Source organism: Myotis davidii, unplaced genomic scaffold, assembly GCF_000327345.1.
Source record: "Myotis davidii unplaced genomic scaffold, ASM32734v1 scaffold1065, whole genome shotgun sequence".
Taxonomy (NCBI): domain Eukaryota; kingdom Metazoa; phylum Chordata; class Mammalia; order Chiroptera; family Vespertilionidae; genus Myotis; species Myotis davidii.
This window is the reverse complement of record NW_006297281.1, coordinates 1,521,136-1,546,439: the sequence shown is the minus strand read 5'-3', so window position 1 is coordinate 1,546,439 and position 25,304 is coordinate 1,521,136. Positions and strand designations below refer to the sequence as shown.

Here is a 25,304-nt window from a genome sequence, read left to right as displayed (position 1 = left end):
CAAGTCAGCAAGTCTGAATCTAATAATATCTCCTTTGTAAGAAAAGAATCATCACCAGACCCTTCCTAGTAATTACACACCCATTTTACTGAGATAAAAAGAAGCTCTTGAGGTAACTCCCTTGGGTAGACGTCACATATTATCTTTATTCTGGGCTCCCATTTAGCCAGGAAGAGGATTCCCAACGACTCTAACTGCTCTCAACACTAGCCAGCTCCCCAATGCACAGCAAGCCCAAAGGACCACCTAACAGAGAGGAGAGCATCGTGTGGGGACATGTTTCTAGTTGAGCCTCAAGGCAGCATCAGCAAAGGTTAGAACTGCCTGACATAGGCCCGATGGCTTAGAGGTCATTTCCATCAAACCACCTAGAAACTGGTCATTTCTATGATATATAAATGTCTGAGAAGATGAGAAAAACATAAAATACTTCTCATCTCATATTATAAGATAGAAAGCACACACAAAGGCAGAGGTGACTGGAAGAAAACTACAGGCCAATATCACTAATAAACAGAGGCCAAAATCCTTACTAAAATAAAAGCAAATCAGAAGAGTGCCTTTCTCTGAAACACTTGGCTTTTTTCTTTCTATTGTATTTTTTTCCCTATTGTGTTTTGTTCCTTTTTGATTCCCATGTGTGCAAAATAAAAATAAATGTGGACTGTGAAAAAAAAGAATAGGACATATTGGACAAATGCCTGAATCTCAAATTTTGGTAGCTCAATATTAGGAAATCTATTAAAGTAATTCATTAGTTTAACTAATTAAAGGAACTATTTATACTCATTCATCTCATTTGATTCCAAAAGGGCAATGGACAAAATTAAAAACCCATTATTTATCAAGAGAAAGGAAAAGTATAAAGATCTTAGCAAACTAGAAACACAACTGATACTCCCTTAACTAGAAGATCTGCATTACCAGACAATATAAAGCCAGTGTAGGAACAGACAGATCAAGGGGTACAAAACTGGCCCACGTGTGCATAGTAATTTAGAATGTGAGAGCAGTGGATGTCAAACGATGAAAAATGAATGGACTCCTCTATAGTTAGATCCTTATCTCACTTAGCATATAGAAATAAATTCCAAACCCCCCCTCCCCAAAAAAACAACAACAATAAAAGAAACAAATTCCAAGTGGACTGAAACTAAAGGTAAACAAACAAGCATTATAAGAAAATAGTTTCAATATGGGATGATGGAGAAGTTCTAGAGGTGGATTGTGGTAATGGTTGCACAACAATGTGAGTGTGCTTTATGCCACTCAATTGGGCCTAAAAAAGGGTAAAAATGGTAACTTGTAAGGATGTATATTTTACCACAATTCTAAAAAGAAAATATATTAAAAAACAAAATGCAAAAAAAAAAATGCATAAAGATTATACTCTTGCGATTGGAAGAGCATAAAGGAAAAGATTTGAAGACCTTACTGTATAAAATTTTTTAATGTCTGCATGATAAAAGATCCAGAAACAAAAGTTAAAAGACATGCACTTATTATTTCAATAGAAAGGAAAAAAAGCGCAACTGACTGGAATAAAGTACATGCAACTTGTATAATAGATAATGCACATGAAAACAGTTTCACTTCTCAACCATCAAATCAGTAAAATTAAAAATACGGATTTCCACACCTGACAATGGTATAAACAAACAGATATTCTCATCACTGTGTCTTGTAAATTAGCAAAACCCCGTGAAAGACAATTAGTGAGCAGCTAGCAGGCGGTAGATGCATGTACCCTCCACATATTGGTCTCTAGCCTGTAGAATCCCCCGAGGTAAACACACATCATGACGAGGGTGTGCACTACACCATTACTTATGATGTCAAAAAACAAAACACAGCCCAACTCCCTATCAGTGGTGGTGAAGCCCACTTTCTTACGCCCACCTTGTCAGAGCATAGATAGGTCTCTCTGTAATCAACAGGGAGACATGTCATAATGTGTTTTGTAAACAAAGGTAGCTACAAAAGTCCGTATTTTGTGATCTCATCTTTTTTTTTTTTAAAAAAAATATTTTATTGATTTTTTACAGAGAGGAAGGGAGAGGGATAGAGAGTTAGAAACATTGATGAGAGAGAAACATCGATCAGCTGCCTCCTGCACACCCGCTACTGGGGATGTGCCCACATCCAAGGTACATGCCCTTGGCCAGAATCAAACCTGGGACCATTTAGTCCGCAGGCCGACGCTCTATCCACTGAGCCAAACTGGTCAGGGCTGTGATCTCATCTTTGTCAAAAAGTAAAATTAAAGTAATACACTTTGCATACAAAGAAAAATCTAGAAGAATGCATATCAAGCTACTAACAGTGGATATCCTCTCTGGGAGTGGTATCATGGGAAACTTGCACTTTCTAAGTTATATTACTTCTATAATGTTTGTATTATTGAAAACTAGAGGCCTGATCCACGAATTCGTGCACCAGTGGGGTCCCTCAGCCTGACCTGCTCTCTCTCGCAATCCGGGAGCCTCAGGGGGTGTAGTAGTGGGGCCCGGTGCTGTGCCACTCCCGCTCATAACGGCCCTGCTGTGCCTGCCCGGCCGCTGGGTAGCATGTTGCCATGGAGGCAGGAGAAGCTCCTGCTGCCGCAGCTGCACTTGCCAGCTATGAGCCCAGTGTCTGGTGCCTTCAGTCAGCTGAGCGGCGCTTGCACTGTGGGAGCACACTGACCACTAGGGGACAGATCCTGCATTTAGCGTCTGCCCCCTGGTGGTCAGTGTGTGTCATAGGGACCGATGGACTGGTTGTTCGGTCACTTAGGCTTTTATATATATAGATAAGCATAATCATTTCTGTGACTGAAAAGATAATGAATAAAATGAGAACACCTCCACCTCTCTGCAGACGGCAGAGGTAGCTCTGACCCCAGTGGGGCCAGGAACAACCTCTGTGCAGAGGAGCTTTTAGTCCAGTCAGCAATGGTCCCCTGCCAAGCATGCCCAGCCCCCATTTCCACGCAAAGCCTGTGTGGGAATGCCAGGCTCAGGGCCAGCTTCTGCCACGCGGCTGGCACAGCACCATTCCTGCATGGAAGGCCTTGGCTGGAATGGTGGGCACTGAAGTAAGCACACTCCACACTGGGCACAAATGACTGTTCTCTTAAATCTCTGGCCTTTGGGTGGCTCTCAGATCACCATTTAAGATTAGAAACATTTCATTGGAAAAGGTCATAAAGGAAATCATTCAGCTGAGAGGACTTGGAGGTGACTTCTGGTAAGGGCTATAAAAAACCTAGCTGTGGCCCAGATGGCATGGCTCAGAGGCTGAGCGTTGACCTATGAACCAGGAGGTCATGGTTCGATACCCGGTCAGGGCACAGTCCCTAGTGCAGGGCGTGAAGGAGGCAGACGATCAATGATTCTCTCTAATCATTACTATTTCTATCTCTCTCCCTCTCCCTTCCTCTCTGAAATCAATAAGTTATATTTAAAAAAAAACCTAATTGTGCCCGAGAAAGATGGCAATGAGTGCCCAGATCTGGAAGGGCACGATGCTGGAAAGCCTATGCCACGACCGCTGACGACAGAACTGAGCAGAGAAGAAAGGTATGGGGAGGGAAAGTAAACCAAAACATGAAACACAGGCACTGGCTCGCAGGGACACATGTTTAACCTCACAACCGTCCAGCGAGTGTGACAGAAAACGAGGCTCCAAGTTTCAAAGCTACAAGTCCCGGGTCTGGATTTGAATCTGACCTAACTACAAGCCCAGTGCACTGACACTGCTAGAGCCTGTGTCCTCCATCTTCCTGGGCAGACTCACCTGTGAGTTGGAGGGCAGCACCTGGGAGGTGGGCTCCTCGGATGGGGCTGCTCCTGGGCCCATGGGGCTCAGTGTGGTGATTCGGCTTGGTTGCCCTCGTAGGGTCAGAGTAATGGTGGTGGGGACCTTCAAGCCTGAGAAGAGAAGTAAGGTTTTTTTTGGTCACACCCTATTTCCTCTCCTGGGGAGTTTCTTTCCCACAGAGCACACCCTCCTTGTTCTCCTCCCCAGCGGGGTCATCTACACCCCATCGGTCACTCTGAAAGGTAGCAGGAAACAGCCTGTGTTCTCTCAACCTCTCTGGGGGATGGACCCCTCACAGCTAAATCCCTGAGGGTGGATGCCAAGACCCTGGTTGGCTTCAATAGCATACCTAGCCCATGTGAGATGAGAAGGTCCTGGGGGAAGATCCCATATCTGGGAGTCCCCAGGGTTCTCAAGAAAGACTCACCTGATGCTTGGTTGGAGATCTGAGCCAGGCCAGGGAGGCTGCTTGCCAACTTGGCGAGGCCCCCGTTGGTCAGCAGCTGGTGGATGGCTGTAGGCTTTCCACCAGGAGTGGCACCCAAGGATGAGAGAGTGGTGGCAACAGGAATGGTACGGACAATGGTGCTGGTGCCTGTGGTGATGGCACCCAGGCTCTGTATGGGGGTGGGCAACTTCACACTGGTGGCCTGTGGGACACACAAGCCCAGGTGATCAGAAGCTGTTGCCCAACAGCCATGTACAAGTGTGGCGTGCCCACAGCACGTTATTAAAGACTGCCATGTACTGAGTGTCCACCACATGCAAGTGCTCTTCCAGGCATTCCCCACATATTTCGCCCTCAAAACAACTCTGTGAGGGATAGACCACTATCCTCATTTTACAGACAAGGAAACAAAGACATAGAGAGGTCAAGAAACTTGCCCAGTGTCTCCCAGTAAGTGCTGAAGCCTTAACCTTTCGTAGCTCCCAGCTGGGAAGTTAGGGGCTATCTGTCCTTGACCCAGACTCCAGACCCAGTCTCCCTACCACAACCAACCAAGCGGAGGCTTCCTTCCCACACCTGCCCAGCCCAGAAGGAAGGCAGATGTGCACCTGTGGGGATGGTCCTGGGGAGGGGCTTGCTGGGAGGCCCGAGGTCTTGCTGCTGATATCCTGTAAGCTGAAGCTGAGGCCTTGGAGGAGGCTGCTGGCAGATGTGGCCCCTAGGAAATGATATGACAGACATCAGTACAAGCTCCACCATTTATCCGAGAGCAGCCATGCCCGTCCACCCTCAACAACCCAGCCAACACCAGGTGTGCTCTTTCCCCTGGACATTCCTCACTCTCAGGAAGCCAGCAGGTCCCCCAGCATGCCCGCTGAAGGCCCATGTGAGGAAGGGTCTATGCAGATGCACGCCTTCCATTCCTTCTGCACATCCCAACCTGCTCCAAACCACCCGTCCGACAGTTTGGACAGGTTTAGGAAAACCAGAGAGGTTGAATCCCATTGTTCAGAACTCTAAATCCCTCACTTCTTTCTAGGGAAGAGAAAGGACTTTTAAAAAAAATGTAATTTAATCCTCACCCGAGGACATACTGAGAGAGAGGGAGTAAGGGGGAGAGGGAGTAAGGGGGAGAGGGAGAGAACCATCGATGTGAGAAACATCTATCAGTTGCCTTCTGTACATACCCCAAATGGGGATCAAACCTGCAACCCAGGTATGTGCCCTGACCTGGAGTTAAACCGGCAACCTTTTGTTGCACGGGATGATGCTCAACCAACTGAGCCACACCAGCTAGGCGAGAAAGGACTTTTTAAGCCAAAAGAATTCCAAGCACCTCATTTACACCACCCTTTACACACAGCCCAGTGGCCTCAAAGCAAAGAGGAAGGGCCTCTTAAAGGAGAAGGCGTGTGACTTGGCCCTGCTGGGCTCAGACACTCAGCCTTTCAGTGTCGGGTGGAGGTGCAGAGGTGAGGAGACACGCACACCCAGCATGCACCATTTCCAGCTTTATTCAATCTTAACACCGAAATGAAACACAATACCTACATTTCCCACTAGCGATTTCTCCTCCTTACAGTACAGGATGCTCTGCCTGCAGACTGTGATGTTTACTCATTGTACATATTAAGGCCAAGAACTTCATGCCCCTTAAAGCTAATTCCAGCTTCTTGTCAAACTTCCCTGACAAACCCAAGACCTGAGGAATGCCCTCCAGATTCAGCTCCAGGCTGCTCTGCCAGGACCACCCTCCAACAGCTGCCCAGACTCTGCTGGGAGGTCAGGATGCTGTGCCCCAGATACCTGAGAGGGAGCTGCTAGGGGAGGTGGCCACCAGGCGGCTCTGGAGTGTGTGCAAGGGACTGGGTGCAGTGCTGCTGGAGACCACGGAGGAGGCTGGGCTGGCTGACACACCCGCTTCAGAAACACTGGGCCTGGATATAAGGACAGGAGCTCCATTAGACAAAGGTTGGAGGGCAGCAGGCCCAGCAACACAGGGAGGGGCCGGAATGGAGCCCAGCAAGGTTTCAGCAATGGACATGAGGCAAGAAACTTTGCTTTCTTCATTCCACTTCTGAATAGGCCACTTGTCCTTCTAGAAGCTATGCCTAAAGTAAAGACTTCAGGCCTTGAAGCAAGAGCTACGGGATGCTTTGCAAACTTTAGGTGAAAATGAACTGAACTCTTGAGTTGGTCCAAAAGAAAAATAAAGATCCCACCCAAAAAGAAGTTACACTCCCCGAACGGACAGAACCCAGAACCCACCATCTGCCCAAAGCATTATGTGGACCAGAAGAAAGGTGAAGAGAAAGAAGGGGACAGAGACAGACAGACCAAGAAGCAGACTCACCTGGTTGTGGTGAGAAGCCCCGTGAGCTCCTTGGCACCTGCTGCCGCCTGCCCCAGTGTCATCATGATGGGCTTTCCTCCCCCAGCTGCAAAACAAAGCCCCCAAGCCACCAGTCAGTCCCGATCGGCTCACTTTTCAGCCTCCACAGCCAGACTAAATGCAAGGTATTATGGACAAAGACTGGAAAATGAAAACTGAAGAACTACATGGGAACAGGAAGAGCTGGAGTTATTTTTTCCCCCTTCTGTTGTCTAAACTTTCTGGAATATTTTATTTTTAATTGAAATAAACAAACAAACCCCCCCAAATATATGATGCTTTGCATGAACCCAGAGCTTCCTCTGATCTTCGTCCTGCCTCCCTGGTGCTAGTGCAGAGCAGGTCACTGCCTGCCCTCCCGTGGGCCACTCGAGCCCTCTGCTCAGGCAGCCCTCGCACTGCAGTTGAGGCTGAGTGCCAGCAAGCAGCCCCAAGAGAGCAAAGCTACGAGCCGGGAGAGCTCAGCCAGTTTATGGGACAGGTCAAGGGAAACTCACCTTCTGGGGCTCCTCCTGGGGAAGGGGTACAAGGCCCTCCGGCTGGGTCCCCTTGGGAGATGAGGGACACCTTGATCTTGGGTCGCTTGGAGGCCTTACTGCCAGACAGAGGACTGGAGGGGTGGTGCCGCTTCAGCTGGACCCTAAGGTCCTCTTTCTCTGCTTCCTCCGCTTGATCCGATGAGATGGGAACTAAGAGACAGAGCTGAGTTAGGTCCTCCACACTTCCCAGACTCTGACGGTGAGGCCCAGAGCAGGGACCGCTGTATGTGGGAACACACACAGAGCCACACTTCAAAGACAACAACCTCTGTGTTAGTCCCACTTCGCTCAGCCCCCGCTGTGGTGGAAATGCACCTTGGCCCTCTCAGGGCATGGCGCCATCCCCATTCCCCACTCTGTCCTGGAGTTGGAAAGACAGGGGCTCTGAGTTGGAACAAAAAGAAAGGAGAAGACACTGCAACCCTGCCATCACAGGCCAACCAAAACACAGAGGCCTCATCACAGGGGATCTAAACGGCACCTCCCGAGCTCAGAAACCATGATCCTTTTCCTGTTTCGAGCCCGCCCCACATGACACAGCTGGTGGGCAGGAAACATTCCAGGAAGAAGCAACAGGGGAACAGGCTACACAGCAGATTTCACAGGGCTCTGAGTCCCATGCCCTAGGAGCCCAGGACTGAGGGTTTGCTTGCCACAAAGAGAACTGCTACCAGAACTTCGGTCTGGCTCTAGGAGCTCCTAAGCAAGGAAGCATGTTAGCCAAGACACCTTTATAGCTCCTGTCCCAAAGTAACAGGGCAACAGTGGTCCATGTCACAATCTAGTCCCCAGGTCCCTTGTCCTAGGTACACAGAAAGGCTACCTGTTCACACACAGGCTTTCCCCTCCATTGAGTCCAACAGATTCACTCTGCATATGGCCAAGCCTGGGTATCATTCAGGCTTCCTCACAGATCCTCTCCTCTTTACACCCAGAGCCCCCCAGCTCCAGTCCCTCATCTTAGCAAAGGCAATCAGGGTTGGGAGGAGAAGGCAGCAGGAGGGTGGGGGCATGGCATGGGCCATAGGGAGTTATTCCAGACCATAGTCAGGGCATAACCAGCAGAAGGTTTGCTCAAGGGACTAGCCCAGTCAGTGTGGCTCAGTGGTTGAGGGTCGACCCAGGAACCAAGAGGTCACTGGTTCAATTCTGGTCAGGGTACATGTCTGGGTTGCAGGCTCAGTCCCCAGAAGGGGGCATGCAGGAGGCAGCCAAAGATGTTTCTCTCTCATAGACATTTCTATCTCTCTATCCCTTCCCCTTCCTCTCTCTAAAAATTAATTTAGAAAACATACTTTTAAACGGCATCAATTACTAGTAAAATCCAAGTTGGAAAGAGGTAATGGAAGGAGAAGGAGTTACAGTTTTATGCTGGTAAGTGGCTTGCAAAGGCCAGAATGGAGGGAGGAAACCACAGGCAGGGAGAAAAACACCCAAGGAAATGCAGGCTCACAGGCAATGGCCACAGGCACGCATGGGAGAAGCAGAGCTAAGAACCATAATAAGAAACAAAAGGAGAAAAACACCCTAAGAGGCAAACAGAAAGAAGGAAGAAAAAGCAAAGACAATGGAGCAATAAGCAAAAGGAGTCGGGGAAAAAAAATCAAAAGATAGAAAAAGGCAAAGAGAAAAGAACAGGAGGAAACCAAACAGGGACGAATGAGAGGTCGGGTTGGGGAGTGAAGAGGGAGAAGGTGAGAGAGAGTAATACTCACCAAAGAGACAGGAGGAGGTGCCGGGAGGAAGAGCTTTCCTCACCAGCATATTTTGTTTCAGAAAAGCAGCAAACTGTGCTGGAATGAATCAGAAAGAATTATAGAATCACAGCCAGCCAGACAAAGGAGAGAAAGAGAAGGAATAAGAAAAAGACACGAGAATGTTCTAGAAAATAGTCAACAGGGGCTTTCTCTGGAATTATTGCTTTTAGCGGCTCCATGAAATCATCTATAAACTGAAATACAAATGCACCTGCCCCGTGGGGCCAAGATTCACTGAGCCACAGTAAGTCAGGCAGCAGGAAGAGGCCCGAGCACACAGTGAGGCTCCATAACATTAGCTATTATCCTCCCCTTTGCCTATGAGCTCAGTCAAAGCAGCTACAGCTGCTGCCCCCCATGAAACTCTGGTTTCCATTTCGAACCCAGCTCAACAATCAGCCTTCCAAAACTCCTTGGATTCTCAAGCAATTATCCCCCCCAGAGGCACCGCAGACCACTGGCTCTCTCTTTATCAAAAGCCTGAGTGGATGCCACCCATTTAGAACTTGGCTCTGGCCACCACTTAAGCAAGTCCAGGTCCCAGAGCATCCGCACGGACCGAGCACCTGGCCTCTTTTTTGGCTTCATCTATCCACTCGCATTTCTGCTCCTTGTCAGCACCACCCTCAAGGGCAACTTCCTAAGAGGCTTGGGTTTTAAGTCCTTACTCTTGGCTTCACTGAAGGAAACACAGGGGAAGTGAGGAGGCCAGCCGGTCACCTCCACCTCTCTCCACCTGACAACCAGCTCTGGCTACTGCCTCTTCCCTGAGCCTCAGTTGATACGTGCTCCTGGATACATCATCAAACACCAATGCCTAAGAGACCTCATCTCAGAGCCACCCAACTGGATCAAAGTGGGAGAGGGATAGAGCCACTGCATCTCCTTCTCTCCCTACCCACTGAACTCTCCCTTGCCTAGAGCTTGTTACGCAGCACTCACTGATCTCCAAACTCTAATTTCAATCATACCGATATTTCCCAGCCTAACCTAAATCCTATCTGATAAACCTCATGAAAGTCCCAGTGTGGAAATCTTAACTCTTCAAGAGCAACACAAAGAAAGGGTATGACCCAGTGAAGCTGCCCTGGAGTCTGATGAACAAGCCAAGCACCTTGGAGAGCACTGTGCTGCGGGAGTGGCTGGGCAGGGCCTGAGCAGCTGCAGCCCCCGCAACGGGCGTTAGGAAAGCATCTGCGGCCAGTACACATGTAGTCAGCCCACAGCCTAACTGCCCCGAACACCAAGACAAAGCTGCAGCCCCTACACACAGACCTCAAGTGATGTTTCACCCTGAAAACAGCCCTCAGCATTCATTTTGCCTGGACAGGACTGTGGGAAAGGTGCTTCTCACATGCCCCTGGGAAAAGCTGCAGGTGCCAATACATTCCAACTGCCACATGATGTTACTGCAGGACAGAGAGGGGCCACCGGCCAGGCACCCATACCTTGGGCTTGTTTGTGGGTCAGCACAGCTTCTGTCCGCTGCACATGTCTCTTCAGCAGCTGAGAGCTCCCAATCTGACTGGACTTCTGGGCAGAGGCCACTGTGGTCACTTTGGTCTTAGGGCTGGAGGTGGGGCTGCTGGACACACTGGAGAGATCCTGAGCAGGGCGAGAGGGGCAGGAGCCGAGCCAACACTGTCTGGGTGTCACCACCTGTCGGCATGTCCCCTAGGAATCCCTGGTCAGGAATTCGCCTCGTAGGTCTCACAGGCCTACAGGCACTGGCCCCAGCGCATAGGCGACCCCAAGAAGCCAACACACCAGCTCTGGGTCCTCGTTCCCCTGCAGAAATGGCCCTCCCCCGCCACGTTACCTCGGAGCCTGAAGGGGAGGCTGGAAGCCTGGCAGCGGGGGAGGCGGGCCGACTGCCCCTCTCAGGGACCTCAAAGGCCAGGTCTCTGCGGGCCACGTCCCGGGGCTTCTTCTTCCTCTCAGCATCCTGGTCCCGAGGCTCGGCGCCCCCGTGCCCCTCGGAGCGAGTGAGCACGCCAGTCAGAAAGTCCACAATCTCATCCTGGCGTAAGGAGAGGCCAACACAGAGTCCTCGGCTGGAGAACGGGAACTGCCTGACAGTCCCAACTAAAACGATTACCTTGGCTTGGGCGTCTGGGGTGCCAGTCCCACCCCCCCGCCCCATGTGCACAAAACCTGGCACAAACCCCAGCCTCAGCCAGAGGCACCTCTGTGAGGTGGTGCCCTGGGTGATCATGCACCACCATTCCCCCTGTGAACCCTTTCTTCCCTGATACTTTCCCCACATTTTAGCTCATGACTCTCCTTTCCCCTTCTTCTCCCTCTTTCTTTTCTCTTTCTCTTTGCTTATGATTTAGGCCACCAGAGGCCCCAGGGGATATACCCCTTACTCTTCAGAGACAAAAAGGCTGTTACTGACAAGACTAAGCCCAAAAGGCTGCAGAAAGGAAGCCTAGCTGAGAAAACGCAAAAGCAACTGTGTACCTGGATACACCTGTCCACCATGCTCTGTGTCAACCCTTCTGATTTCTTCTTTGCTTTACTTATCCTAAGAGACAAAAAGGAGGAAATGTTCACTTTCTAAATATTCCATGGCATCCAGTGGAGGTTATTTTCAAGGCCTGGGAAGGAAGACTATGTTAGTGCTTAGGCAGGTGTTGCAACCGGTCTGAACCTGTTTCCACATCTGCAAAATGGAGCACCATAATACCTCACTTAGAGGGTCGGGGGATAGCACAAAAGAGCGTATGGAAAGTGCTGGAACTACACACTCCAGAAGTCCTTTACCTATGTCCTCATGAACCTTACAAGACCCCAACAAAGGCCCAAACCCCGATAAATTGTCAAATGACCAAGACCAAGAGGAATTCTCCCAATCATCTCTGGGTAAGAACCCGACAAGACAGGTAGGAGCAGGCACCCGCTTTAAGTTCTCTAGTTAAAGCACACAAATGACTGAATCTCTCAGAGTGAGCATACAGGAAACGGAGGCCCCATACATGACACATTCAGTATGTTTCATGGAAATGTAACTAAAGGCAGCTGGCCTTGTAAGGGAGTAGACATCTCAAGAACTAAAGGTACCTTTATAAAACTCTCTCAAACTTTGGCTGTTTATCCTCCAAAATATGTAAAAGGTACTTAATACAAATAAAATGTGTTCATAGTCACCCCGAGGAAGGAACAAAATGTAAAGAAATGCCTATCCCACACAGACAACGGGGTGGTGAAGGCCTGGGGCAGGCTAGAGGGGGTCAATGAGGGAAGAAAGGGGACATATGTAATATTCAACAATAAAGAATTATTAAAAAAAGAAGAAATGCCTATCCCAGTAATCCCATGATGACAAAGACTATATTTACAGGGTCTCAAAGTATCTTCTCCCCACAGGTAACTACTAATTACAAAGGGAAAATAGTAACTTTACTGCAGAGAAACCTGGCAGAGGCCCCCGTAACCCGTGATCAGGGATAACATCATCGGTGATAAGACATGTCAACATCATGTATCCTTGGAGGAGGTGCAGCGACGGTACCTTGCCTTTGGGGCATTACTGCCAAAAATACATATCTTCAACTTGATCATAAAAAAATGTCACAAACCTACACTGAGGGACAGTCTACAAAATAACTGGCCAAAAGTCTTCAGAAGTGTCAAGGTCATGAAAGCAAAGACGGACTGAGCAGTATCAAATGAATCAAATTAAAGGAGACGGGGAAGCCATGGCACCAACAGCAACATGTGATCCTGGACCCTGAACCAGAGACAAGTGATGCAATCTGAGTTTGTAGATTAGATCACAGTATCATATTGAAGTTAATTTCTTGACTTTGATAATCATACATTGGTTATGTAAGATGTTAATATTTGAGAAATCCAGGTGAGGGGTATACAGGAATTTTTGTACTATTTTTGCAACATTTTATAAATCTGAATTAGTTAAATATGTAAAAAAAAAAAAAAAGATTTTCAATGCCCCTTTCAGATGGAGTCTGAAGGAGATTAGCTTATGTAGCTAGCGACCTTAGCACCTCACAGGTCTCTCTCCAACGCCACAGCATGGGTCTCACAGCCCTGGGGGCCCACCCACCTGAGGTTATCGTCAGCTCCCCCAACCACCACCAAACTGTTCTCGGCCCGAATCTTCTCCCGGAAGTCCTCCATGGCTTCAGGGTGACACTGCAGGGAATTCTGACCAATGACAAAGAGGACTGGAGTCTTCATATCCAAGAGGGGATCATCCACATCCTAAACAAGTGCAGAGTTCACAATCAGCCAGTTCATAGTTACTGAGCACTGCCCTGGCTGGTCGGCTCAGGAAGCCAGCTGGGCCGCTGAAGTCACTGCGCACCAAATTGGGCGAGGCATGCACTCCCTACTCTCTCTCACCTGCCCAGCAGTCAATGGTGCCCCATACCTACCCCTCTGGGGCCATCCACGGTAAGCAGAGGGAATCCAAGGCAGACAACAGCAGTGACGTACTCCATGACCGCCACCTAGAAATAATGGAACAGTTTGTCTCTAGGTCAACTGCCTTCCTACCCAGAACTTAGAACTAGTCCAGAGCTACCAGCTAGTCCCATCTACTCCTCCCCATCCCAACCCCAAGGAGTACCAGCCATGGTGGCAGCAGTAACACAGAACACAGATGTGCCATTCCACAAGCAGCCACCACCTGAAACACTGGGGTCTGGGAGGACACCAGCAGAGGCTGAACCACAGGATGGGGCGTTTAATATTTCCACCCTGTCAATTCCCTAAACTACAGGCCTCCTGCTCACTCCCCACATGTCCATACTTACACCAAATACTACCAGGAGAATAAAATGCTGCTCTTCTCTCTTAAGGGAAGAAAATCTCCCCCTTTTGAACTTAATGGGTAGCTCCCAGGCACTTCACTTTCTTAGAGAATTTGCTGTCCTGGGACCAGGGTTATGAGGAGACAGCCTTCCCCTCTCATGGCCCAAGATGTTATATTTGACTAGACCAGTGGTCGACAAACTGCGGCTCGGGAGCCACATGCAGCTCTTTGGCCCCTTGAGTGTGGCTCTTCCACAAAATACCGACTTCTGCGCATGGGCCACGAAGTTTCAATCGCACTGTACGTGCGCGCCCGCATGTGGTATTTTGTGGAAGAGCCACACTCAAGGGGCCAAAGAGCCGCATGTGTTGAGAGAGCCGCAGTTTGCCGACCACTGGACTAGACCATAGCAAGCAGCACAGACTTCACTCAGTTTATCCGCTTGAGAACTGGGGCTCTGGACAGGTCAGGGACCCTTATGCAAACTAATATGCATGCAAATGGTATGTAAAATAACAAAGAAAAGGTTTCTTGATGTCTTGGAAAGGGGCAGAACACGAACACAACAGCAAATTCCAGAGCTATTAAAAATTTTGCCTGCTAGCATTGTTTTGTTTTGTTTTAGGTGGAAGAATAGTGCTTGTGTTTTTTGGGGAGGAGAAAGGGGAGGAATTTGTTTCACAGAAACATGCTGAAATACATATGAATGAAATATTTGGGATTTTCTTCAAAATACTGACAAAGAAAACAGATGGTGCAAAAGCCTTGTTGTGAGCTGATTACCGGTAAAGCTGGGTGAGGGCCCAAGGGGTTTACTGTTATGCTTAAAATGTAATTATGTAGGTCCAGCATCCTGCATTGTGCCTGGAACATAAAAGAGGACTCGGCGGTGGCTGGCAGCAGCAGCAGCAGCATTCTACCCCAGGACAACCTCCAAGTAAGGGGGGATTACTTACATGACAGGCCACCAGAGCTCCTGTATTCCAGCCAATCAAGATGATGGGTTTGTGGGGAAAATGGCTGTGAATCTTTGTGGAAAGAGAAAGAAGACAAGACAGTTACACAGGAGCTACTGATGGGAGCAGAAGCCGGGAAGACTGGGTGTGTCTTGGTGAAGTCAAGCAGGGGCAGTCTCACCTCCAGCACTTTGCTTCTCACTGCCCCAATCATATGCTCAAGACACTGCAGAACTCCTACCCCACTTCCATTGTTCAGCAGATGGGTGGCTACAGGGATGACCTAACGGAAGGAAGTGGCAGCCATGCCAGCAAAGGTTAAGTTTCAAATCTTTGCTCAAATCTCCCTAACCTACCCTAGAATCCATCAGCCCTGGATAAGCACCATTCAAATTCCAAAAAAAAAGAGAGCTGTGGAAGCTCCATATTTAAGTTCATTCAATTTGGCCCCCTGCTGCATTTTGTCTGCTCAATCCTCCAAGACTATATTCCCACCCAGGACAGAGTCCCTCTTGTCCCCACACATACCTTGCCTAAGCAGGAGAGCTGAGACTGCCAGAAGCGGTGGCGGCGTGAGGTGGGAAATGCAGAACTGGAAGGCCCGGAGGAGGCAATGAGAATGAGTGGAGAGCCAGGGAGCTTGCTCTATGGAAAAAATGTCACCAGAGAACCAAGGCATGAGAGGGTTCCTCCATGAAATCCCAGGTGTCCCCACACCTTCTTATCCCAACCAATGCCAATCTGTCTTTGAAACTGTTAAGCATTATACACAACTAGTTATCAATGAAAAAGGTTAAACAACCCACTTACTATCCTCTTGCCATAGTTCTGAGACCAGATTCTAAAAATTCCATGATAAGTCCTGAGCTGCCCAACTTACTGGTTTGTTATGAGAAAGTACCCCCACAGCAGGGTCCCAGGGCCTCTTCAGTAGGAGGGACAAGGCCTCAGCTCCTGCAGCCCCAGTCTTCGTGTTGGACGATACAAGCATCCGGTCAATCAAGGTAGGGATCTAGAAGCAAGGAATAACAAAGGTGCTTCCACTGGGAAGCAGGAGACCTGCCCCCCAGCAGCAATCAGACAGAGCACAGAGCCCCACTATGAGCCAGATAGACCTCAACTATGCCCCTGAACTTACCTCAGGAGCAAAGATACAACTACACGGATGGCTTCCCATCCATGTAAATGGTACAATCCTTTGGAAAGACACCTGGTGATATGCATCAGGAAACTTAAGTTTATTCCTACCCCTTCCCCAAAGGAGTCTGCCTCCAAGAGCCTTTCCTAACAAAATATATGAGATACACACGTGTGCGTACTCCCACGAGATCACACAAGACAAATTCACTCTCAATAATATCCAAAAGAGCAGAAACAATCTAAATGCATACATAAGAGAGGGGTTAAGAAAATTATCTACCTAATTCGATATCATGAGTTAATATTAAATGTTTTTAAAAATTTGTAGTAACATAAGGAAATCATTTTGCTAAAATGTTAAAGATAAAACAGAAAATGTAAAAACTATTTCTATTCAGAAAAAGACGTTAATATATCAAAATGTTAATAGTGATCTTTATGGAGTTAAGGCCAAGAGACACATGAAAATATACTCAATATATGTTATCATCAGGAAAATGCAAATCAAAACTACAATGAGATATCACCTCACACCTGTCAGAATGGCTATCATCAATAAATCAACATACAAGTGTTGGCAAGGATGTGGAGAAACCCTTGTCCATTGTTGGTGAATTGTATATTGGTGTAGCCACTATGGAAAACAGTACAAAAGTATCATATGATCCAGAAATTCCACTTCTGGGTATTTATTCAAAGAAATCCAAAACACTCATTCAAAAAGATATACACACCCCTATGTTCATTGCAGCATTATTTACAATAACCAAGATATGGAAGAAACCTAACTGTCCATCAATAAACAAATGGATAGCCCTACCCAGTTTGGCTCAGTGGATAGAGCATTGGCCTGTGGACTGAAGGGTCCCGGGTTTGATTCTAATCCAGGGCACGTGCCTCAGCTGCAGGCTCCTCCCTGGCCTGGGCCCTGGTCGAGGCTCGAGCAGGAGGCAACCAATCGATGTGTTTCTCTCACATCACTATTTCTCTCTGTCTTTCCCTCTCTCTGCCACTCTCTCTAAAAATCAATGGAAAAATATCTGTGGGTGAGGATTAAAAAAATAGACAAATGGATAAAGATGTGGTATGTAAATACAATATAATATTACTAAACCACAAAAGAATGGAATCTTGCCATTTATAAAACATGGGTGGGCCTGAGTAAAATAAGTTATTCAGAGAAAGACAAATGACATGATTTCACTTATATGTGGAATTTAAAAAACAGAATGAACAAATAAAATTGAAACAAACTCATAGACACAGAGATAAATTTATGATCCGAGAAGGTGGAGGACTGGGGGATGGTGAAAAAAGGGAGAGATTAATAAGTACAAACTGCCAGTCATAACAACAGTAACAGGGATGTAAAGTACAACATAGGGAACAGAGTAAAAAATATCGTAATGACTATGCACACCTGTGGAGTCCCCCCAGAAGTCTGTGACGCTCATAAAATCTGAACACCATCCCGTTCACTTGGGAATGTTCAGATAGTAACTAAACAAGGAAACGATGCAACCTTCCTTACAAGGGGAATTACACTGCAGTCATACTGGCCACAGAGGATGGCAATCACTGGGAAATGGGACTTGGCACCAGCAGCACTCATCTGAAGAGCACAGGGACCAGTGCTGTACTCTTACATGGGCAGAGTCTGTGGGGAACATTGGAAATGCCTGAAATAGTCTCAGGCTGTCTGCTGGGTCTGATCATGGCCCCACCCCCACCCCCACTCCCCTGGGCCCAGGATTCCACGGCAGAACAGCAGCAAGGGGACACGGGGGCTACCTTCTCATCCGTCTCTTTCTCCACTAGAAAGCAGGTTCTATCGGAGTAGGGGCATTTCTGTTTGCCCACCCCAATGCCTGACACATTACAGGCACAAAATAAATTATTTGTTGAATAAATAAACTAATATCAAATTTCCTACCATCAATATCATTATTGTATCTAGTCCTGAATTTTATTTCTGCACTAAATCAGTCTACTTTTGTTTTCAAACAAACTCAGCATCCTTCTACTGAAAAACTGGTGGGAAACAATGAGTCTGAAAATTTGGGGGTAGGGCTGGGGAAGCTGTTGGCCAGGCAAATAATACCAACAAAATGGGCCAGCTTCCCACAAAGGAGAAGAAAGAAAAACTTAAGGCAAAAAAAAGGTCAAGAACGGAATTAATCCAAGTTGTCTGGGGCCATTTTGTATCAGAGCAATATGCTCTAAAAATTTCAAGAACCTATAAACTTATACAACCATTAACAGTCGCTGTGGGCTTACTTGGCCAAATTTTGTGCCAAGCATTCTATCTTGGATCAACTAATTTAATTTTCACAAAAAACCTAGATAGGTATTATTATTAGCCATGTATTAGAGATGAGGAAACGGAGACACATCCGAGATCACACAGCTCGCTAGGGATTGAGATGAGATGAGCCAGGCTATCTGCCCCCAAACCCATAATCTACCACAATGAACACAGCCCAGGCAGTAACTGAAATCACAACAAACTGGAATCGGGAAAACAAACCAGTTTAACTTTGTGCAATACTGTCTCAGTGAGAATGCAGAAAAATATAGATGTTTTATAGAGAATTATTAGGTGTTGCTACCGAAGGTTCACCCCACGATGAGGAGAGACTGAGGCATGAATCTCCCTCCCGGCTCTGGACACCTCCCTCTCCCCATCCTGCACTCTTAAGTACACAGGTCTGCTTCTGGCCCCTTCTCAATACCCCTGCCTGGTAAACCCTTCATCTTCTGCATGATAATTGAATTCTCCTCTCACCTGACCTCAGAGGTGACTCAAACCACAAGCTGCAAGGCTGGAGAGGCTACAAGTGTGTTCTGGTTTCAAGTCCACACCTCATCCTGGAGCCAGCAGGGCTGAAGACGTTTATACCAGACAAAAATGTGAAGTGATACCATGTCTCCTATTTTAATAGCAGACCTGCCATTCAGTCATGCTCTCCTGGCTGACCAAGCAATGACCTTGCTAAGCCCCACTTCCTGAGCCCACAGCAGAGGCTGGCTGCCCCAGCACAAGACAGGTACCAATCATAGCCTTACCTTCCCTTTTAGCGTCTGCAAGGCATCCAGGTAGGCCGCCAGCATGGGCAGACTCAAAGTCTCCACCAGGGTGGTATGCAGCCACTGGATCAGCTTGGTGTCCCAGCTTACACTTGCCAGAGCCTGCCGCACTCTCCTTGCACACTTGTCCACCGCAACTCGACGTAGCACTGGCTCATTGCAAGCCTGAAAGACGGACATGGAGCGATAAAACATGAGGTCCACCTTGTCAGCAATGGGGTGGGGGGCACACACTGTGGGCAGCTTTCTGGAGTCTCACCCCTTCGTTGGCCAAGCGGGCAAGCCGGTCAGACTGCAGCGCTTTGAGGATCTTTTTTTGTAGGGAAAACTCCAAGGAATTAAAGTCAAACCCTGGGAGCACTCCCCATGCATGTACACTGCACAAGGCTATGCCATGTCTTTTGTTCCCACTGTGGGAAAGCGTACCCTGAGTAGCTTAGTCTAAGACCGTGGAGCTAAAGCACAAGACTGAGATTCTGGTCCCAGTCCTGCCAACAAGCCGCCTCAGCATACACTTGTGCTGACATATACACTACAAGTCAAAGTCAGTCACAGTGAAGCCTTTCTACTGCTAGCCAAGCTAACAACTTACCTAGTGGCCAAAATCATCCATGAGTAAATAAAAGCATGGCTCCACTGCACAAACATATTTGAATTTCACAACGTTAATATTTCACACAAAGAGGCAGACAAGATGAGCAAGCATTTTAGTTACCAGAACCTCAGACGGCGATAGCAGCCTATTTAAATCAGCTTCAGGAGCAGAAATGTAACAAGCGAAGTGGCTATTCTCCCACCTCTCTCCCTTTTCACCATATTTCTGTATATCACTCAGTTAACAAATTTACTTCTGAATGCCTGTTCCATGTGAGTTAACACTGCGCCATCTTAGCATAGACACAGGCACACTTCTACCCTGCTGGGGATGGCGGGATGTGCCCTCCTCCGACTCAGCTGGCACACTTAGAAACCCTGCAATTAGAAACCCATCCCACTGCCCTGTCCCCACCTGTCATACCCTGCACAGTGAAATGGAGCTTACTAAAGTCCCCCTCCATCCCACTCATGTCAATCGTTATTACTCTGAGACCCCAACTCTGGGCAGTAATCTTCCTAAAGACATTGAGAGAAAGCTAACAGAAGATACCCAATATTTGTTTACCAAATCTCCCAGCCATAAATCAAACTGGTGGTAAGATTACCTTAAAAAAACGTTTTAAAGTAGGTGCCAGATTCAAGAGAACCTGGAATGAAACCAAAGTAGCAGTTCAAACCAGTGGGGATAAAGGAAGTAGGGCCGAGACGAGCAGTAACCATCTGGAAAAGAAATGCTGCCCGGTTGCTGTGGTTCATAACTGAGTGTCCACCTGCGAACCAGGAGGTCAGGGTTCGATTCCCGGTCAGGGCACATGCCAGGGTTGAGGGCTTGATCCCCAGTAGAGAGTGTGCAGGAGGCAGCTGATTGAGTCTCTCTCATCACTGATGTTTCTATCTCTCTCTCCCTCTCCCTTCCTCTCTGAAATCAATAAAAATACATTTTTTAAAAAGGCATCCTGGACTCGTACAAAAATAAATTTCAGGTGGAATAAAAAGTTAAATATAAAAAAATAAAGTTACCAAAGTACTAGACAAAATAGTGATATCTATCTATCTTAAAATACGTAAGGCCTTAAGTATGACCTAAAACCTAGAAGCTACAAAAGGGAGAGAGATAACTATAACTACATAAGTATTTTAAACTTCTGTAAAGGAGAAAAATGATGTATCATAAACATAGTCAAAACACCTGCCACTTCATTAAAGTAGAAAAAGCCACTAGAAAATCAAGAAAAAGACAATATACTCAAAACAATGGATAAAGAACATGAAAAGGTAGTTCACAAAAAAGTATAGTCAATCCTGTTCAAAATCAAAGATGCAAATTAAAATAATAAACTATTATTTTTCAGTTATCAAATGAGTAAAAATTAAGTTTAATACTACTCTGTGTTGTGGGGGTGTAAGAAGATAGGTGTCTCCTTACTTTGCTGATGGAAATGTAAATTAGTACAACCTTTGGAAAGTCAATTTGGAATATTAATTTTGGAAAGAAATCAATTAAAAAACCTAAGTCAGCCTAGACTGGTTTGGCTCAGTGATGAGTGTCGGCCTGCGGACTGAAGGTTCAATTCCAGTCAAGGGCATGTACTTGGTTGTGGGCACATCCCCAGTAGGGGTTGTGCAGGAGGCAGCTGATCAATGTTTCTCTCTCATCAATGTTTCTAACTCTCTATCCCTCTCCCTTCCTCTAGGTAAAAAAATCAGTAACATATACTAAAAAAAACCAGAAACCTAAGTCAGATCATGTCACTCTGCTCAAAGCCCTTCAGTGGCCACATATCAACCTGTTAAAAGCTGAAGTCATTGCCATAGGCTGTCTGGATCCTACTCACTGCCTCCCAAGTCCCAACTCTCTGAATATCAAACTACAACAAAACCCAACTGGATTTTAATGAAGTAGCAGGAATAAGCCACATCATCATCCACGACTGCTCCTGACTTCTGTGGCTTCACCACACTGCCCCCTCCCCCCCGCCCCCCAACCCAATTCTGCATGCTCCCACATCACGGCTGGGCCCCAGTTATCCATTCCCTCCCTGGAACAATGGCTCCCTTTCTACCTCCTTCAGGTCATTGCTCAGATGTCAACCTCTACTGTGGCTTTCCTGACTAATCCCTATTTATAAAACCGCCAATACCGCTTCCCTAGCCCCCTTCCAGCCATATCATCATCTCACATTCTACCCGTTTTATTTCTTTCTTTAGTCTGTCTCCCTCTGCTGAATGTAGAGGCCAAGATGGCAGGGACTTTTGTTGATTTTGTTGAAGTGCTAGATCCCCAGCACATAAAACAGTATCTGACCCATAGCAGGACTTGACATCTGCTGACTACACGGACAAACTGTGTGTACAGGATATTCCATGCCCTGTTAACAGCTGGGCACAAACTCAAACCCTTATCCTCCTCACCACACTGAGCCCTTGGGGACTGAGCAGAAGACACTGAAACATGTGTTAGGTGCCACTAACTCGAGCCTTCCACCATACCAGGGTGGTCAAACAATTCCAACACTTCTTACTTTACAGCAGACCAGCATCCTTCCCATCACAACCCACCATGAAGGTACCCTATTTTCTATAGCTCGTTTCTCTAAGAATACCAATAACATGGCCCAGTCACCATTAAGGGGGAGGATAAATTATCCTTTGTAATTCACTTTGTACAACTGTCTCACTGTCCTTGGAAAGAGTAAATACCCTCTATAAAGGAGGAAAATATGGTTCAACTTCTTTTCCTTCTGCAAATAAAATCTCACCTATGTTTTACAACTGACCAGTTACACAGTCCAGGAGAACACCAACTTAGAGCCGCGACTCTAACCAGCTCTGCAGTGAAGAGCAAGATGTGTGCCTCAGTCTCCTTGACTGTAAAATAAGCATGGATCTCTAAGGTTCCCCTAGCAATAAAAACTCAGATGAGCTATGATTACAGATGGAAGCAAAAGTTGAAGGAAAAGAGCTCAAGTCCATGATCACAGAATTCTTTAGGAGCGTTGCTTGCTCCAATAAATCCCTTCTCGACCACCAAACTTCCCCACTTTGTAACACGCTGGTGGGGACCAGAAGCAGTTTTGGGTTCCTGAGAATTGTCCTTTTTCTTATTTTCCACTAGTTCTCCTGGCTTATTTCTGTGACTTCACCAGGATCCAGTCAGGTTTGGTTGTAGTTTTATATTCAGAGATTTTAGACTTGGGAGGCGGGGAGTGGAAGCTTCAATTTAAGTGTTGGGACTCCGCACACCCTGAATCCAAGAAGGCTATGGGAACAGCTGGTTCACATTCTTAGCAGCATTGCTCTCATGTATAGGGAGTCTCGAGTGGGCTCGGGGATCTGGTGGTGGGGGAGGAGACAGGATGCTCACAAGCAGTTTGAAAAACTCTCTGGAGATAGTGGGTCTATTTCCACAGTAACACACCTCTTTGTTTTTACTGGCTGGTTTTGCCCTACTGCTGGGCATTTAGGTTGTGTCCCTTTAACTGATCTTATAAACAGCTGCAGTGCCCACCCCTCCTTTCCCCCAATACACACATCTATCTCCAACTTTATATGGCTGTGTATCTCTGAAGGATAAATTTCTTGAGGTGGAAATGAAAGATCAAAGGCTATATGCATTAAAATTTTCAAATTTCTAGTTCTGTGAAAATATGTGTAAAGAACCTACGACATCATGGAAGCATTATTAAACTGCAGCCTTATCCCCAGCAATACTGTTCATTTATAGGTTAGACAACAACACAATTTCTTCATGTTTAACAATCTCTTAAGCTTTCTCAAAGTCTACTGATCATGTTGCAAGGACAGTGAATGAGGCATAATTTATGAGGCACCAACAAGCATTTCCAAAATTATCCTGTTATTCCATAACAGGATGCCTTCTCTATTTGTTTTTTGGTTTGTTTTTTTTTTACTCTATATTTATTCTGAAACCCAAAATGATGACAGCAAGGAAAATGATGTGAACAAAATGGGAAGGGGGTTAGAAAGCTATTTAGAAGTTACTCCTACATTGAAGTTACATCAATGACAGCTACAATTAAGTTAAAAAACCACAATGTTAGGAGTCTAAATTCCCTGAAAAAGTTCTTAGGATTGTTGCTGGATATACAAAAAGTGACTCCAAGAATTGAAATATGTTCTCTATATTTTGTCAGCTTTGTGGAAGGCTGGAAAATTTAGTGGGCAGGAAAAAAAAAAGATCTAACCTAGGATTAAGATAAAGAGCATGCAAAAGATATAATTAAGGAAAAATTTAAAAACAGGAGACAGAATTTTAAATACAAGTCTAAACAGTCAAATAGCTGATGGGAACTACAGTGAGTCAACCAGTCCCTCCCCCAAACCTATTCCATTTTCACAAGTGCAGAAACACCTATTCTCCATTTCTTAGATGAGATCAGATAATCTCATGGTCCCCATGCTCTGATCCTGAATGACGTGACCTCTGGATCATCTTATCCAAAGCAGCCCAAAAGTCACATTGGTCCTAGACCAATTTTCAAAGGTAATTATTCTTTCTCTGATACCAGGAGAAAGGAAGGAAAGACTGAAGGGGAGGGAAAGATTGGGAGGGAGGAAGAGGTTAGGGGGGAGTGAGTAAAGGAGAGAGGGGAAATAATCAACACAAAGATCTTGGACTCAAAATTTCAAACATTGATTAGAGCAAATTTAGAAAAGGAGAATGGTTTTCTTTTGGCTGAATTCAGAGAAGTTTTGATTTCTAAGATAAGACAACCTGCTTTAGGACACTAGACTCTTTTACTGAAATATTGGAAATGTCCTAAAATCCATTTGAGCAATGCTGAGACATATCATGTATCGAGTATTTTACTGAATATCTTTTAAAAGCTGTGCATCTAATTAAACTCGACATTTGAGAAACATTTGTTGGGGGGAAAAGCCAGTCCAACTTCTTCAGGACAACATTACTACCCCAACAAAATATAAATCATTTTCAAAGTCTTCAAGTCACAGAACTTTGGCATGCAGACACAGGAGGTCCACAAACTTTTTCTATAATGGACTGGATAGTACATATTTGCTTCTGTGAGCCATATGGTCTGTGACAACTGTTCAATTCTGCAGTCGTAATGCAAAAGCAGCCACGGACAATACCTAAAAGAGTGGGCATGACTGTGGGCCAATAAAACTGCTTATAGACACTGACATTTGAATTTCATGTGTCTTTTTCTTTTTAAAAAAAATATATTTATTGATTTCAGAAAGGAAGGGAAAAGGGGAGAGAGACAGAAATATCAATAATGAGAGAGAATCATTGATCAGCTGCCTCCTGAACACCCCCTACTGGGGATCAAGCCCGCAACCCAGGCATGTGCCCTTGACCGGAATCAAACCTGGGACCCTTCAGTCCGCAGGCTGGTGCTTTATCCAGAGGCAAACCAGCTTAGGCTCATGTGTCTTCTTTGATTTTTTTAACCACTTAAAAATGTGAAAACTATTCTTAGTTCAAGAGCTATGTAAAAACAATCACTGGGCTCCAGGTGGTGCCTGGGCACTGGCTTGCTCACTCTCAACTAGACAATTCAGTCAGAGAAGATTTTTAAGCTGTTTCACAAAATATCAGGCATTACTACAGAAAGTCAGAGTCAGAGTCATTTTCTATACACAGAAAGTTATCTAAACGCAGTTACTACTGAAATAATTCAAGAGGGGAACCCAGGGCACTAACAAAGAAAATTAAGTTTCTGAGTCCACTGAAAGATCTCTGAGGAAAAACAAATTTCTGGTCCTATAGACCATGAGTTTTTGATATGGGAAACTGTAATTTTACATTATTTTATACAACA

General features: G+C 46.3%; 1 protein-coding gene across 1 annotated transcript in view; it reads right to left on the bottom strand.

Annotated features, from left to right (window-relative positions):
• The window catches only part of KANSL3 (KAT8 regulatory NSL complex subunit 3), a 35,835-nt gene that overhangs the window by 3,781 nt on the left and 6,750 nt on the right, over nucleotides 1–25,304 (bottom strand). Inside the window, exons 5-21 of the mRNA XM_006773079.2 lie at nucleotides 19,160–19,210; nucleotides 18,880–19,065; nucleotides 15,554–15,685; nucleotides 15,202–15,318; nucleotides 14,855–14,956; nucleotides 14,674–14,745; nucleotides 13,338–13,412; nucleotides 13,007–13,164; nucleotides 11,401–11,464; nucleotides 10,757–10,957; nucleotides 10,386–10,542; nucleotides 7,139–7,330; nucleotides 6,603–6,687; nucleotides 6,056–6,186; nucleotides 4,858–4,967; nucleotides 4,229–4,451; nucleotides 3,778–3,911 (exon numbers count right to left, since the gene is read on the bottom strand). Of these exons, the coding sequence (XP_006773142.1) occupies nucleotides 3,778–3,911; nucleotides 4,229–4,451; nucleotides 4,858–4,967; nucleotides 6,056–6,186; nucleotides 6,603–6,687; nucleotides 7,139–7,330; nucleotides 10,386–10,542; nucleotides 10,757–10,957; nucleotides 11,401–11,464; nucleotides 13,007–13,164; nucleotides 13,338–13,412; nucleotides 14,674–14,745; nucleotides 14,855–14,956; nucleotides 15,202–15,318; nucleotides 15,554–15,685; nucleotides 18,880–19,065; nucleotides 19,160–19,210 (2,190 nt within the window). The remainder of the gene's footprint in view (nucleotides 1–3,777; nucleotides 3,912–4,228; nucleotides 4,452–4,857; nucleotides 4,968–6,055; nucleotides 6,187–6,602; nucleotides 6,688–7,138; nucleotides 7,331–10,385; nucleotides 10,543–10,756; nucleotides 10,958–11,400; nucleotides 11,465–13,006; nucleotides 13,165–13,337; nucleotides 13,413–14,673; nucleotides 14,746–14,854; nucleotides 14,957–15,201; nucleotides 15,319–15,553; nucleotides 15,686–18,879; nucleotides 19,066–19,159; nucleotides 19,211–25,304) is intronic.